At 41.0% G+C, this 15,986-nt stretch overlaps 1 protein-coding gene across 7 annotated transcripts in view; it reads right to left on the reverse strand.

Moving 5' to 3' along the window:
• Positions 1–15,986, reverse strand: part of LOC132817052 (R3H domain-containing protein 1-like) — a 164,384-nt gene that overhangs the window by 72,769 nt on the left and 75,629 nt on the right. For 6 of the 7 annotated variants that reach the window (XM_060827126.1, XM_060827127.1, XM_060827128.1 and 3 more), the window contains 2 exons: positions 15,114–15,262; positions 3,125–3,367 (listed from right to left, as the gene is read on the reverse strand). In XM_060827126.1, coding sequence (XP_060683109.1) covers positions 3,125–3,367; positions 15,114–15,262 — 392 coding nt within the window. Of the gene's footprint in view, positions 1–3,124; positions 3,368–11,572; positions 11,672–15,113; positions 15,263–15,986 lie in introns of all 7 variants that reach the window. The other variant, XM_060827130.1, reaches the window with a different exon arrangement.

Raw genomic sequence — 15,986 nt, forward strand, 5'->3', positions numbered from 1 at the left:
CTACGCCAAGTTCTTTGCAGTTAGTAACACATTATTGACGAGGACGAGCGCATCGCCAAGACCTTCCCTAACCTTCCACTTCTCACCTTTAAAACAACCACCAAAACTTAAATATTATTCACAGCAAACTATCCAGCCTTCAGGACAACATTGACCACAACACAATACAATCCTATCATAAAACCACTGCAAGAGGTGTCTGAGATGGATACTACGATTACACTTCGGCACACCACCCACTACATGCGTGGCAGGTATTCATGTGACTCTGCCAACGTTGGCACACATCAGCTAGAGGCAAGGATGCCCCAAGGCATGATATATTAACGAAATCACGTAGACACTATGACAATGGATAAATGACACCGCACAGCAATCAGCAGGCAGGGATGTTCCCTCCCAGTGGGGAAGCCCTCAGAGGTCAAATGTCCTTGACCGCTATCTTCAGGTGAATGTCCTCCACTGCATATGGGTTTCCAAGCAGAGGCTGATGGCCAGGTTTGTCATGACGACAGCCCTCAACTAGGATCTTGGGTTCATATCACACTATCTGTAACCCCACCACACAGCACATAGACATACACACTCACACAGAGCCCCTTTTTCACACACCGACCCACTCTCATGCTCTCACAGACATATATTCTATCACACACACTCACCCTCTCCTGCTCTTCCTCACACACACGCAAGTCTGTGAGGTGAATTTGTATTTGCAGATGCATTCTATTTTGTTCCAAAAGCACACTCTGTCGGCAGTCTGTCAATGTGACATTTGATAGATTCATACTTTGGAAATAAAACCAGTCTGATTCCAGGTTGGGATACAGATAGATTGCAACCTCACACTTTTAATGAGTTGCCCGAGTGGAGATGTCATCTTTAATCAGATATGAATTAAACCTAAACTTATCTCAGGGCAGTGACTTAAAAGAAATTCTGGGATTGACATGTCAATCACTGCATCCTCATTCGAAGTGATTAAAGACTAAACAGCCATCTAAGTTTGTCTGATACATTGCATAAATTATTATACTTTCAAGTAAACCTGTTGGACTGTAACTTGGTGTTGTATGATTTTTAACCTCCAGGACACGTGGAACTTGAATCTGAACCCCCTGGCCCAGAAATAGTGACATTGTCATTGCACTACAAAAACCCCGCAACTCCCTAAATCGCCAAGTGTAGCTTTGGATCTATTGACCTCTCGAGTCAGCATGCTACCACTGCCTGGCTCTATATGCTTAAGATTTATGCTGCCTCTAATAACTGATTTCTGATATAGTTTAAACCCAATTAAGTAGATAATTTTACCAGCCTAATCCTAATAAAGTGAATAATAAACAATGCACACAAAGGAACTTAGCCTGACAAAGTCCATTCTCAAGAGATACTTAGAGTCATAGAGATGTACGGCATTAGATTGTAATAGATCTAAGTAACAACATCCTTGAAAGTTCCAATCTTTCTTCTGATACCTGACCATATTCAAACTGAACGTAATTTTGCATAATCTAAACTTTAGACTTGGGGCAAACAAGGATGCTGCAAATAACTACACAGAATCCAACATCAAATTAGGAATCAAAGACAGTGTATCTGACATAAATGTGTTATGGGCACATCGTAACCTGGTACTGAGGAGTATTGCCAAGGCAATGTAAAAACTTTACCCTCCATGCATTCCTGCAGCAATTCACTGAATAGTGTTTAATGGCAACTTAGTTCCATTTTCTGACAGTAATTCACCTCAACTAGAACGTTATATTTTTCTTGTGAAGGACAAATTTTAACAAGTGTTGTTAAAAACAAAGTCACTGCATGCAAACTTTCCTTTACACTATTAGCAGTGTATTTATTTAGGCTAGGAGAAAGTGAGGACTGCAGATGCTGGGGATCAGAATAGAGTATGCAGTGCTGAAAAAGCACAGCCTGTCAGGCAGCATTCTAGGAGCAGGAAAATCGATGTTTCAGGCATAAGCCCTTCATTAGGAATGAGGCTTGTGGGCTAAGGAGGCCGAGAGATAAATTGGGCAGGGGGGCGCAGGGTAGCTGAGAGGATGATAGGTAGATGAAAAACCAATAGCATGCTGATGCTCATTAAGCCTTTCTGAATAAGATCTAATTTAATACTATGAAAGCCATAATTTGGAGAGGAGAGTGGATTAGATTAGATTGGATTAGCTACAGTGTGGAAACAGGCCCTTCAGCCCAACAAGTCCACACCGACCCGCTGAAGCGCAACCCACCCAGACCCATTCTCCTATATTTACTCCTTCACCTAACACTGCGGGCAATTTAGCATGGCCAATTCACCTAATCTGCACATTTTTGGACTGTGGGAGGAAACCCACGCAGACACGGGGAGAATGTGTAAACCCCACACAGTCAGTCGCTTGAGGTGGGAATTGAACCCAGGTCTCTGGTGCTGTGAGGTAGCAGTGGTAACCACTGTGCCACGGGATGTGATACGTGAGAAGGAAAATGGACAGGAAGGTCGGGCCAAGAGAGTGGTGCTGAGTAGGAAGGTTGGATCTGGGATAAGGTCGGGAGGGTGGGTGGGGGGAGGGGTGGTGAGGAAATGAGGAAACTGGTGAATTCTACGTTGATCCAGTGTGGTTGGAGGGTCCCAAGGTGTAAGACGAGGTGTTCTTCCTCTAGGCGGCAGCTGGCAAGTGTTTGGCGAAGGAGACGGCCCAAGACCTGCATGTCCTTGGGGGAAGTAGGAGGGGCAGTTAAAGTGTTCGGCCATGGGACAGTGGGGTTGCTTTGTGTGAGAGCTGGGCTGTCTAAGTAAATGCAAAATGAAAAGATCCATCCTTTTTTAAAAAAAATGTCACTTGTGCTTTCAGAGGTCCTCAAGTTCAATCTGGATGCAATTAACTAATGGATTCATAGCAGAAATTGAGCTGAAACAGAAGATGAGAGAATTAACAAAGAAAACGTTGGAAGCTACTTATCAAACACTTAGTTGCAGGAAAAATTGGGAGGGAAGGTTTGCAGTGGCAGCTGGAAAAGATTCTTGAAAAGACCACAACAAATTTGTAGATAATTAGTTTTTAAAAAATGTTCAACTAAGTGAAGGAGGATAGCAGAAAAATGGTATGCTGCGTTTTGTTTTTACCTGCTGCATAGGCTGCTGCACATATCCCTGCTGTTGAAGCACCTGTTGATTAACTGATGGACCAGAGGCAGAATAGTTAGATGTAGGAAGTGGCTGTCCTGGAGATGCCATAATAAATCCAGGCTGCTGTTGTGGCTGAAGCATGACAGATGATGGGAATATGGCAGTGTGGCTATCTGGAGCTTCAGCAGATGGCTGACGGCCAAGACTCATCTGGCTAAACTGGGCTCCAAGACTTTCTTGCTGTGTGAAAAAAATGAAATAATAGTTATAATTAAACTAGAACTGAATGAGTAATTGGCACATTTCCTCTTAGTGTACAAAACCAATGGCATGCTGATGCTTATTAAGCCTTTCTGAATAAAGGTCCAATTTAATACTACGAAAAACACCTCTTTGTATTAAAAAGCAACTAAGATTGAGAGAGAGGGGTGGTGATTCCCCAATCATTCAGAGAAAATTGGTATCACTGGCAAGGCCAGCATATATTACCCATTTTTACTTGCCTTTGAGACACTGGGGGTTGAGAGCCACCTTCTTCTCAACTGAGCTGTTTGCTAGGCCATTTCAAAGAGCAGTTAACATTTGCCCATATTGCTGTGGGTCTGAGATGTCTAGGTCCTAAACTGAGAAAATATGTCAGATTTTCCTTCCCTAAAAGGGATCTTAATGAATCAGATTTTTTTTAATAATCCATTCGTCAATGATCACCACTACTGGTGTAAGCAATTTTTTTGAAATAATTCCAAGTTATTCAAAGAAACTGAATGAAAAATTCCCAAGTTGCCATCAAATAATCTAAATTAATATCTCTGGCCCATTAGTCTCGATCTCTGTCATATTAAAAATTGTGGGTGAGGAACATATCAATATATATGAAGGAAGATGAGTTTTATGGCACTGACTTAGGAGATAGATTTCAACATATCCTATATGGTGTAGAAATTTACACAGGCCTTCTTCTGCCAAATATACTGACTGCACTTTATCCATAATGCAATTTTATTAATGCTACGTTTATACTACAATTCAAAATAAATTACAGACAGTGTTAGACCCAAAGAGGCATCACAAAGTTGCAAGAAGGAAAAAAGCAAGACTGAACTGGTTGCAGTTCAGAATGCAGCACAGAAAGACCATGAAGTTTATTAAGAAGCGAAAAGTACAGCAGGAAAACAAACTTACAGTCTGCTTTTATGACCTTTCAAGGGGTTTTAAAGTGAAGACAAATGTAGGCCCATAACAGTCTTAATTTTGAAAACTGACAGCATGGCAGCTCAGTGGTTAGCACTACTGCCTCATATAGCCAGGCACCTAGGTTCGATTCCAGCAACTGTGTTGAGTTTGCACATTCTTCCAGAGTCAGCGTGGGTTTCCTTTGGGTGTTCCAGTTTCCTCCCACAGTCCAAAGATGAGCAGGTTAGGTGAATTGGCCATGCTAAATTGCCCATAGCATTCAGGGACGTGTAGGTTAGGTGCATTCATCAGGGCAAAAGTAGAGTTGTAGGGAAGGGGAATAGTTTTGGTTGGGTTTCTCTTCGGAGGGTCGGTGTGGACTTGTTGCGCCAAATGGCCTGTTTCCACACTGTTTCCATTCTATGATAATGGAGAACAAGGAAATAGCAGAGCAATTAACCAACTAATTTTGTTCTGACTTCATATAAGACAAAAAAAACTTCCCCGAAGTACTCAGGAAGCAAGGACCATTGGGAAGATGGAATCAAAAGGAAATTAGGGCCACAGTCATAGGGGATTCTATTGTAAGGAGAGTAGATAGGTGGTTCTGTGGCCAAAAACAGGACTCCCAGATGGTATGTTACCTCCCAGGTGCTTGGGTCAGGGATATCACCAATCGGCTGCAAAGCATTCTAAAAGGGAAGGGTGAACAGCCAGTTATCTTGGTACATATAGGCACGAACGATATAAGTAAAAAACGAGATGAGGTCACAGAGTCATAGGAGATGTTCAGCATGGAAACAGATCCTTTGGTCCAATCCGTAATGCCAACCAGATATCCCAACCCAATCTAGTCCCACGTGCCAACACCTGGCCCATACTCTTCCTTTTCATATACCCATCCAAATGCCTTTAAATGTTGCAATTGTACCAGCCTCCACCACTTCCATACATGCACCACCCACTGCGTGAAAAAGTTGCCCCTTAGGGCTTTTTTATATCATTCCCCTCTCACCCTAAACCTATGCCCTCTAGTTCTGGACTCCCCAACCCCAGGGAAAAGACTTTGTCTATTTATCCATGCCCCTCATAATTTTGTAAACCTCTATAAGGTCACCCCTCAGCCTCTGACGCTCAGGGAGCTAGGAGAGAAGTTAAAGAGGAGGACTTCAAAGGTAGTGATCTCGGGATTACTACCAGTGCCACGTACTAGCCAGCATAGAAATCAACAAAATAGGCAGGATGAGCACGTGGCTTGAGGGATGGCATAGGAGGGAGGGGTTGAGATTTGTTGGACATTGGGACCATTTCTGGGGAAGGTGGGACTATTACAAAATGGATGGTTTACATCTGAACCAGACTGGAACCAATGTCCTTGGGCGAGTTTTTGCTACTGCTGTTGGAGAAGTTTAAACTAATGTGGCAGGGGGCTGGGAACCAGAAGAGAAAACAAGTACACAGCAAGGCGGAAGAATCATGAAGATAGCATGAACAAAAAGGGAGGAATAGGCAGACAGCAGATGAACGCAAAAGAACTGGCGGCCTGAAATGCATCTACTTTAATGCTAGGAGTATAGTGTGTAAGGCAGATGAACTTAGGGTTTGGATTGGTGCCTGGGAGTATGACGTTATTGCAATCACAGACTTGATTGAAGGAAGGAAATGATTGGCAACTAAATATTCCAGGATATAGATGCTTCTGACATGACAGGGAGGGAAGTAAAAGGGGAGGCGGAGTTGCATTGCTGGTCAGGGATGATATCACAGCTGTGCTAAAGAAGGACACGATGGAGGTCTTGGGTAGTGAGGCATTATGGGTGGAGTGAGAAATAAGAAGGGTGCAGTTACATTGTTGGGGCTGTATCACAGACCTCCCAACAGTGAGTGTGAGCTAGAAGAACAAATGGGTAAACAGATCATAGAAAGATGTAGAGGCAATAGGGAAGTGGTGATGGGAAATTTTAATTTTCCCAACATTGACTGGGATACACTTAGCATCAGATAGAATTTGTAAAAAACGTCCAGGAGAGTTTTCTAGAGCAGTATGTCAATAGTCCGACGAGGGAAGAGGCCATATATTGGATTAGGTACTGGGGGACGAGCCAGGATAGGTGGTAGAAATTGCAGTGGGGAAATTCTTTGGGAACAGTGACCACAATTCTGTAAGTTTTAGAATAATTGTAGATAAAGATGAGAGTGGTCCTAAGGGAAGAGTACTAAAGTGGGCCAAGGCCAATTTTATCAAAATTCGGCAGGAGCTGGGAAATGTGGATTGGTCATAGCTATTTGAAGGGAAGTTGACATGTCATATGTGGGAGGCTTTCAAAGAGAGGTTAATAGTAGTGCAGGATAGGCATGTCCCATTGAAAGCAAAGGATAGGAAGGGCAAGATTAATGAACCGTGGATGACAGGAGAAATTGTCAGACGAGCCAAGAGGAAAAGGGAAGCATACATAAAGCTGAAAATGTGTTGCTGGAAAAGCGCAGCAGGTCAGGCAGCATCCAAGGAACAGGAGAATCGACGTTTCGGGCATAAGCCCTTCTTCAGGAAGTCTTCGGGTTTATGCCCGAAACGTCGATTCTCCTGTTCCTTGGATGCTGCCTGACCTGCTGCGCTTTTCCAGCAACTCATTTTCAGCTCTGATCTCCAGCATCTGCAGTCCTCACTTTCTCCTCAAAGCACACAAAGGTCTAGGCAGCTAAGAATAGAACGGGCCCTGGAGGAATATCGGACGAGTAGGACAAGTCTTAAACAAGGAATCAAGCGGGCTAAAAAGGGGTCATGAAATAGCTTTAGTGAGCCCAATTAAGCAGAATCCCAAAGCACTTTATTCTTATAGAAGCAGCAAGTGGGTAACTACAGAAAGGATTGGTCCACTAAAGGACAATGAAGAAAGGCTGTGTGTTGAACCTGATGGAATGGGTGAGATTCTGAATTTGTGATCACTGAGGAGAAGAACATGATGAACTTTGAGATTAGAGATACAAGTTTGATTAGTCTGGATCACGTTGACATCAGTAGGGAAGATGTGTTGGGTAGGGTGGAGGTAATTAAGGTGGACAAATCCCCAGGACCAAATGGGATCTATCCCAGGTTGCTGAGGGAGGCGAGAGAGGAAATAGCTGGGGCCCTGACAGATATCTTTGTAGCATCCTTAAATACAGGTGACGTGCCACAGGATTGGAAGCTTGCTCATGTTGTCCCCCTGTACAAGACGTGTAGTAGGGATATTCCAGGTAACTACAGACCAGTGAGCCTGACGTCAGTGATAGGAAAGTTGCTGGAGAAGGATAGGATCTATTTATATTTAGAAAAGAATGAGCTTATCAGTGATAGGCAATATGGTTTTGTGTGGGGGAAATCGTACCGTACCAACTTAATAGAGTTCTTCGGGGAAGTGACCAAGTTGATAGATGAAGAGCGGGCTGTTGGTTTCATATGCATGGACTTTAGTAAGGCGTTTGATAAGGTTTCCCCATGGTAGACTAATGGAGAAAGTGAAGTCACATGGTGTGCAGGGTATTCTAGCTAGGTGGATAAAAAAACTGGTTGAGCAACAGGAGAGAGAGTAGTAGTAGTAGTAGTAGTAGTAGTAGAAGGGAGTTTCCTGAAATGGAGAAAGGTGACCAGTGGTGTTCCGCAGAGGTCAGTGTTGGGGTCACATAATAGTGATATACAGAAATGATCTGGAAGAGGGCACTGTTGGTATGATCAGCAAGTTTGCTGATGACACGAAGATTAGTGGAGTAGCAGAAAGCATAAGGGACTGTCAAAGAAGACAAGAGGATATAGATAGACTGGAGAGTTGAGTGGAAAAGTGGCTGACGGATTTCAATCCAGACAAATGTGAGGTAATGCATTTAGACTAGACTAATTCCAGAGCAAATTATACATGAACGGAAGAGCCTTGGAAAAAATTGATGGTCCTTTGTATGCTGAAGGTTGCTACACACGTGGATAGAGTGGTCAAGGAGGTCTATAGTATATTTGCTTTCATTGGACGGAGTGTTCAGTATAAGAGCTGGCAAGTCATGTTAAAATTGTACAAGACATTGGTTCGGCAGCATTTAGAATACTATGTACAGTTTTGATCGCGACATTACCAAACAGATGTGGACGCTTTGGAGAGAGTGCAGAGAAGGTTTACGAGGATGTTGCTTGGTATGGAAGGCGCAAGTTTTGAAGAGAGGTTGAGTAGGTTAGGTTTGTTTTCATTAGAAAAAAAGGAGATTGAGGGGGGACCTGATTGAGGTTACAAAATCATGAAGGGTATAGACAGGGTGGATAGAGACAAGCTTTTTCCCAGGATGAAGGATTCAATAACGAGAGGTCAGGCTTTCAAGGTGAGAGGTGGAAAGTTTAAGGGGGATACACGTGGCAAGTACTTCACACAGAGGGTGGTGGGCATCTGTAACGCATTGCCAGAAGAGGTAGTAGAGGCAGGCACAGGAGATTCATTTAAGAATGAGGGGTAGGCCACTTAGAACAGAGTTGAGGAGAAACTTCTTCAGCCAGAGAGTGGTGGGTGTATGGAATGCTCTGCTCCAGAAGGCTGTAGACGCCAAGTCTCTGGATACTTTCAAGAAAGAGTTGGACAGAGCTAAGGCAGGAACAGGATACTGATTGAGGATGATCAGCCATGATCATAATGAATGGTGGTGCTGGCTCGAAGGGCAGAATAGCCTACTCCTGCACCTATTGTCTATTGCGTCTGGACAGATGCACGAGTAGAGGGAGCAGAGGGATACAGATACTTAGGAAATGGCAACAGGTTTAGACAGTACATTTGGATCAGCTCAGGCTTGGAGGGCCAAAAGGCATGTTCCTTAGCTGTAAATTTTCTTTGTTCTCTGTCTTTGTTATTAGTATAAGTAAGTAAATAACGCTGGAAAAATTAAAATTAGTCAAGGAGGTAGCCACGGAAGTTGTATTGGCTGTTACTTTCCAAATTCTTTAAATTCTGGGCTGAAAATGTGTTGCTGGTTAAAGCGCAGCAGGTCAAGCAGCATCCAAGGAACAAGAAATTCGACGTTTCGGGCAAAAGCCCTTCATCCTGATGAAGGGCTTTTGCCCGAAACGTCGAATTTCCTGTTCCTTGGATGCTGCCTGACCTGCTGTGCTTTAACCAGCAACACATTTTCAGCTCTGATCTCCAGCATCTGCAGACCTCATTTTTTACTCTTTAAATTCTGGAACAGCCTCAGCAAATTAGAGGAGGCATGTAATGCAACTCTGCTGTTTCAAAGGGGGAGGAAGTGGGTAAACCAGAATGTACACAGACCAGTTAGCCTAACCTAACAGGGAAAATGCTGGCATTTGTTATAAAGAATGTGATAATAGGATACTTATAAAAAAATTAATGATATTACATCAACTCAACATGCATTTATAAAACAGAAGGAGCTTTTTGAGAACTTGGATTATCGGTAAGTTGTTGAAGTGCCACTTTGAATTTAGTTGGCAAAAATCAAAGTCCTTGGGATACTGGCATTGACTGAATTGGTTGGCATGCAGGAAATACAGGTTTGGAATAAATGGGTACTTTTCAGAATTGAAGGCAGTGTCAATAGGGGTATCGACATAATCATGGCTTGGTCGCAAGCTATTCACAACATAACAACAATTTAGATGAAGAAATCAAGTGTAATATTTCCTCATCTGCTGATAACACAAACTAGGTTAGAGTGAGAATGGTGGGGAAGATGCAAAGGGCCATTTAGACAATTTGAATGAATGGTAAAATACATGGCAGATGCAGTAAAACTTGGAAAAATGTGTAGGAGAAACAAAATGGCACATAATCTAAATCATGATAGGTTGGAAAATATTAAATGTACAAAGGGACTAGCATGTCTGTCCATTCATCACTGAAAGCAAGCATGCAGGCACTGTAAACAGTTAAGAATGCAAATAGTATTTGGCCTTCACTGCAACGTGTTTGAGTACAGGACCAAGAAGTCTCACAGTAGTTGTAGAGGAACTTGATAAGACCGCATTTGGAATATTGTGCAGAGTTTTGGTCTTTTTACCAAAACGAGGAGATATGTGCCATTAAGGCAATGCAGCAAAGATCTACCAGACTGATTCCTGGGCTGGTAAGTGAGGAAAGATAAGGTTGCCTCAGTCTATACACACTGACAAAGAAAAATGAGCATCTCTCATTGAAACTTATCAAACTCTGACTGGACTGGACAAACTGGACCCAGTACTGATGGGCTCAATAGACCAAATGGCCTATACCTCCTTACATTTTAAGTCATCTGTCTAACAAATCACTCAGTAAAATAGACTTCTTTGGACTTTACACTTCATTATTAATATTCACACTTCAAAATCAATAAGGAATATTCACATTTAAACATGAACAAAGGAAATGGAGCTAACATGCATGTTCAGGGTACTTGCCCAATGTTTGAAGTTAAATAAAAAATGAAATAAAGGATCAAGGATCAGCACTCAGGCAATCACAGGTTGTGCGCCCAGTTGTGGAGACACTCTTGGATACACCCATAATCAAAATCAATGGATTTCACTTCAGTTCTATTGCAATTATACATAAGAAACTAGCATTTTGTACTTGAGATAAAGGTAGGGACAAAGCAAAACTATGAAATCAAATAGCTTTTACATTAATCATATGTTGCATGCTTCTTGTTTAACTTAGGAATATAAGCTACTTTTACCTTAAACCCAAGCAAAAATATTTTTAGTTAATTCTTAGTCTGAGTGAGCTTACGTGCGCTTAAGTGTATTGCAATTAAGCAATTCATTTGCAATAGCAGTAAACTAAGTCAAAGGCAACTTTGCTGAATTTTTCATTGTAAATGTAAACACAAAAGTAAACTAACAACAGCTTCTATTGGAAGTAATTAGTTTTAGGCTTTTTTAAATACAAGAAAGAGCATAATGAAATTTGAGTGCAGTACCTTTTGGTTAAAATATCCTCCTTTCTGACAGGTTTTTCAACTATAACTAGAATGGGTACTTTTAAAAAAGTCAACTTGAGCTCTACCAAGAAGGCACTTTATTACCTGAATTTAAGTACGGATTTCAACTAAAGGAATACTTGGAATAATATTAAGATAATTCTTTAATCATCTTAAAGAATAAATGCTTATATAAAGAAACTAAATTTAAAAACCTCTTCAGCATCATCAAGAGTAAGACATAGCAAGTACATAAAATTACAAGCAACAGTGAAAAGACAGACATACATGTCTACAAACTACAGATCAGAAAGATGAAAATAGAATATTGAGTGTCTATACCACAGTGTATTGCTGGGTGGGTGATACTGGCAGGAGTTGTGGTGGGTAAGAGACCGCAGAGTACTGGATAGGCTGTGAAGAAGACTGCAGAGCCCGAATTGGCTGAAGAAGCAATAGTTTGCACAGTTAAATTAGCAAATTCTCCTTAAACAGCCTGAAAGGTTGCAGAGTAATTCAACAAAAACAAGATCACATTACTCCAATTTTTAAAAGTTTTATAACCAAAAACTGTCAAGAAGTATCATTTCATATTCTTATGCTTATTGTAAAACCCACTTTGCAACAAATAAATCCCAATACTTCAAAAGGTTCCTTTAAAGGTTAGTGTTTGGTTTGGTTCACCCAATTTACAAATGCATTCCTGTCATCAACTTTCAATATATTCGAAGCAGCAAGAATTGAAGGGATACAGAAATTTAGGAGTTCAAGTATAGAAATCACAAAAATCAGGTGGAAAGGCACAAAACAATTTATTTTAGCTACGTAGAAGCAAAAACAGAAATTACTAGAAATAAATCAGCAAGTCTTGCAGCAGTGGAGAGAAAGCACAGTAAACGCTTCAGAACTCAAATCATTAACTCTGCTTTTTCTCCACAGATCTTCACTGCCAGATCTGCTGAGATTTCCCAGAAACTTCTGTTTTTGTCTCAGATTTCCAGCATCTGCTGTTTTTTTTTGTTTACATAAAACTCTGCTTAAACTCCACTTGGAGTATTTTCATCAGTTCTAGGCATCACGCTACAAAGGAAGTATATTGGCATTGAAGGGCCTGCAGTGCAGATTCACCAGGTAGTTAAAAAGCTGCGATGACTGCAAATGAGGATTTCCTTAGTTTTGAAGATTAAGGAGTGATCTAACTGTGGTGTTAAGATTAAGAGGAATTGAAAGGATACAATGGAGAATTTTTTTTTTAAATTGGTGAAAGTTCAGTACAAGGAGTAGCAGAAACCTGAAACACTTTCTTGAATAGGTGCTGATATTAACTGCATTGAAAATTTCAATAAATAGATACACTTTTGATAGCCAAGAGTATGTGGCCATATAGAACTAAGAGAAAAGATGCAGATAACAGGCTCACAGAAAATTGTATCAGGAGATCATTTGGCCCAAAGAGGCTGCTTTATCATTCAAAATGATCATGACTGATCCTCTATCTCAACGCCACACACCTCTGGTCATACGCCTTGACATTTATGGCTTTAAAAAAACTATTTCTTTGTGAAGCACATTCAGAAACATGGCCTCCACAGCCTGCCGAGAATTCCACAGGTTCACCATCCTCAGAGGACATTTTGTCTCACCTCAGTCCAAGATGGCCTACTGCATATCCTGAGATATTGATCCACCCTTTCAGAGCCCACTGCTAGGAGAATCAAATGCATCTGCATCCAGTCTGTACATTACCCTCAATTTTATGTTTCAATTAGATCCCCATCAAGTTTTTTCCCAAATCCAGTGAATAGGGGCCCAGTTGACCAAACTTCTTCTCATAACAAATCTGTCATTCCATGAATCAGTCTGATAAACTTTTGCTGCACTCACTCTATGACAAGTACATTTTTCACAGGCAAGAGACAAGAACTGCACACAATAATAAAGATGTGATCTCACTAAGGCCCTATACAGCTGTACTAAGATCTCCTTCCTTCTGTATCCTTTTGCTACAAAGTCTGAAACCTAACTTATTATTTGCTTTCCGAACTGCTTGAAGCATTTGCATGCTTGCTTTTAGTATTTGGTGTACATAGACATCTTTGCATCCTTCACACCCTTTCAATACCCTTATGGATCTGCACAGTCGACGACAATTAAACTGAATGATGGGATTATAGGCTGAATTGTCCACTTCTACTTCTACACTTGAGATTGGAAGGCACGTATGAGACCTTGTTGCCCATTACCAATTCCAGCCTGCTTTGTATACTCATCGACAGTCAACATATTATCACCACTCTGGGGAAGCAACATCTGGGGGAGGTGGGCAGCTTAGGTTCCTGGAAATTCAATGGCTTGGCAACTGGACCAGAAGACGCTTGCTCTGCAACCCTAAGGTGTTACAGGCAGGCTACATCGGTAATGAGAGAGACTTCTACACCAGTACACGAAGATGGTCACCTTTTGGAGTTACAGCAGACTTAAGACTGTCAGAACTTTGTTGCATAAAGTGCTGGCCAGAATAAAGATACTGATGGATCCTGGACCTAAGTAATGGGCAGTAGGCAGGGAGGTTTGGATGGGTTGGAAAGTCCACATGGGGAGGGAGAGGAGATAAGATTTTCTGGTTTAGGACACACGTCATATGTAGACAGCATTCGCCAACAAAAGCTTTTAAAATGGCAAGGAGGGCAGTATTTTCTCCAAATATGGGCTGATCACCCTCTGTAACATGGGGTCAATTAATCCTGCTAATTTCGTCATAAAGCTAGTCCTTTCTTTCTCAAAGCTGTTCTCTGGCTCAAAGATACTCTGTCCTTTATTTTTTTCAGAGGGGTAGTAAACCAGAGTAGTTTGGTACAGAGATAAAAAAGGATTTTGAGAGGCCTTTTGTTTATATACAAACAGATCAGACTTCAGGCCAAAGGTGGTCATGTTTTAGATGTGACCTCTAGGATGAAAGGGGAGTGGTCAGCTCTACAGCTGAGCAATTTAGTTCAGTCCAGATTGGTTGGGAGTTCAATTGTGAGCTGTGTGACAACTCTCTTCTGCCCTTCTAACTTAAATCTGTAAGCATCTGACTCTTTTTTTGTCCTGTGTTTTAATGGGGGTTTGCTAATTGGAACTGTTGCGTATATTTGGAACAGCATACTTAAGTCTAGTTTGGATAGACTGAGTTCTGTCGGGGTTCTTTATTCTATTCTTTGTGTTTCATTATGTAATTTTGTGAATACATTTTTGTCTGTTTGAAACCTGGTAATAACCTCACTAACTTACTCAGGGTAACTTTACTGTACATTTCCCGAAACAAATCGCAAAGTTATGGTCCAGGCTGCCTGCTTAAGAATGTTTTAAGAATCTGGCTTAGTGCATAATAATTTTCTAAGTCCCATGATTAAGTCGATAATTATATAACATGTTAATTCAAAGATATGTGCAAATCCAACTCCAAAATGGTCAAAGTTAGAATTCAAATATGATGTAACAGAATAGATTATCCTGAGGTAGAAAGCCCCAGTGACAAATTTGTTTAAAATAAAACAAAGTTCAGAACAGGAACCAGTTGTACTGCTGACGAATGTTGCTCATTCTTTTCTTTATGCTCGGCACTTCGCTTAGCACAAGGCTAGAAACAGCAAAGCAACACACATTTAATTATCCATTATCTTCCCCAAGTTCTTCCATCAATAACTTCATTTTTTGTTGACTACAAAAATTATTTTTTTGAGCGAACTGAAATAATTGATTTATATTATTCAACTCAAATATGACCAACGAAGTAAAGTCAACAAAATAACAACAGTAAAATTTAGTTCAACATTAATAATTATTAATGTAGAAATTGAATTCCCACTCATATCTTTGAACTTTTAAATTACAATAAGCTAACCTGAGAAAGGATGTGATTTGCTACTTGCTGCTGTTGTGGAACAGGTGGTGGTTGCTGTGCAGGACCAGCCATAGAGTTCCTTATAGTCTGCTGGGCTGGAGGTGGATTATACACTACTGCTGTACCATCTGGATTCATAAATGGTTGCCCTGGTGGAAAAAAATTGGTGTATCAATGGAAATTAATAAAATGCAATTTAAACTAAATTAAGCATTTTTACTAAATTCATAAAATAAGCACTACAACATCTGAACAATTAAGATTGAAAAGCAAAGGGAGAGTGGAATGCAAAAAAGGAAAGTGAAATCTAAAACTTCAGGTTACTTAATAAGTCAGGAAGGAAAGGCATAGAAAAATTGAGGAAAAATTATGAGGGTATGGCAAATCATGAATCAGAGTGCCAGGAATACCAGGCCTAATTACATTTTCCTCTGTCAAAATAGTGAACTAATTCAGGATCACTCCAGCAGCCAAAAGGTAACTAACTCACCAGGTAATTTCCTTCGTAGCAACATTTTCCTTAATATGTTCTACCCTGCCATCAACTCACATAGTAGTGCAAGAAATTCATGGGCTGCTTTATCTTCAAGTTGGACATAATCTGTACAGCTGCATTTCCATCTTACCCCTTCCCACGAAGCCTCTGTGGGTATGGACCATCCTACATTATTCTCACTCATTTGTTCAACTGCTCTGTAATCTGAAACCAGCCAATGACAGCAATACAACGCATGTAATGCCTTTAGTTCTACTTTTACCAGCTGATCATAGAGACAGCATCTCCAGCATTGCCTCTTTTCCCACCCTTTTACCAGTAACTTTGGTGAGTCTAAGAGCGAGTCTTTGGTGCCCAACCTCCCTTCCTTTGTATAC

This window comes from Hemiscyllium ocellatum, chromosome 7 (genome assembly GCF_020745735.1).
Source record: "Hemiscyllium ocellatum isolate sHemOce1 chromosome 7, sHemOce1.pat.X.cur, whole genome shotgun sequence".
Taxonomy (NCBI): Eukaryota; Metazoa; Chordata; class Chondrichthyes; order Orectolobiformes; family Hemiscylliidae; genus Hemiscyllium; species Hemiscyllium ocellatum.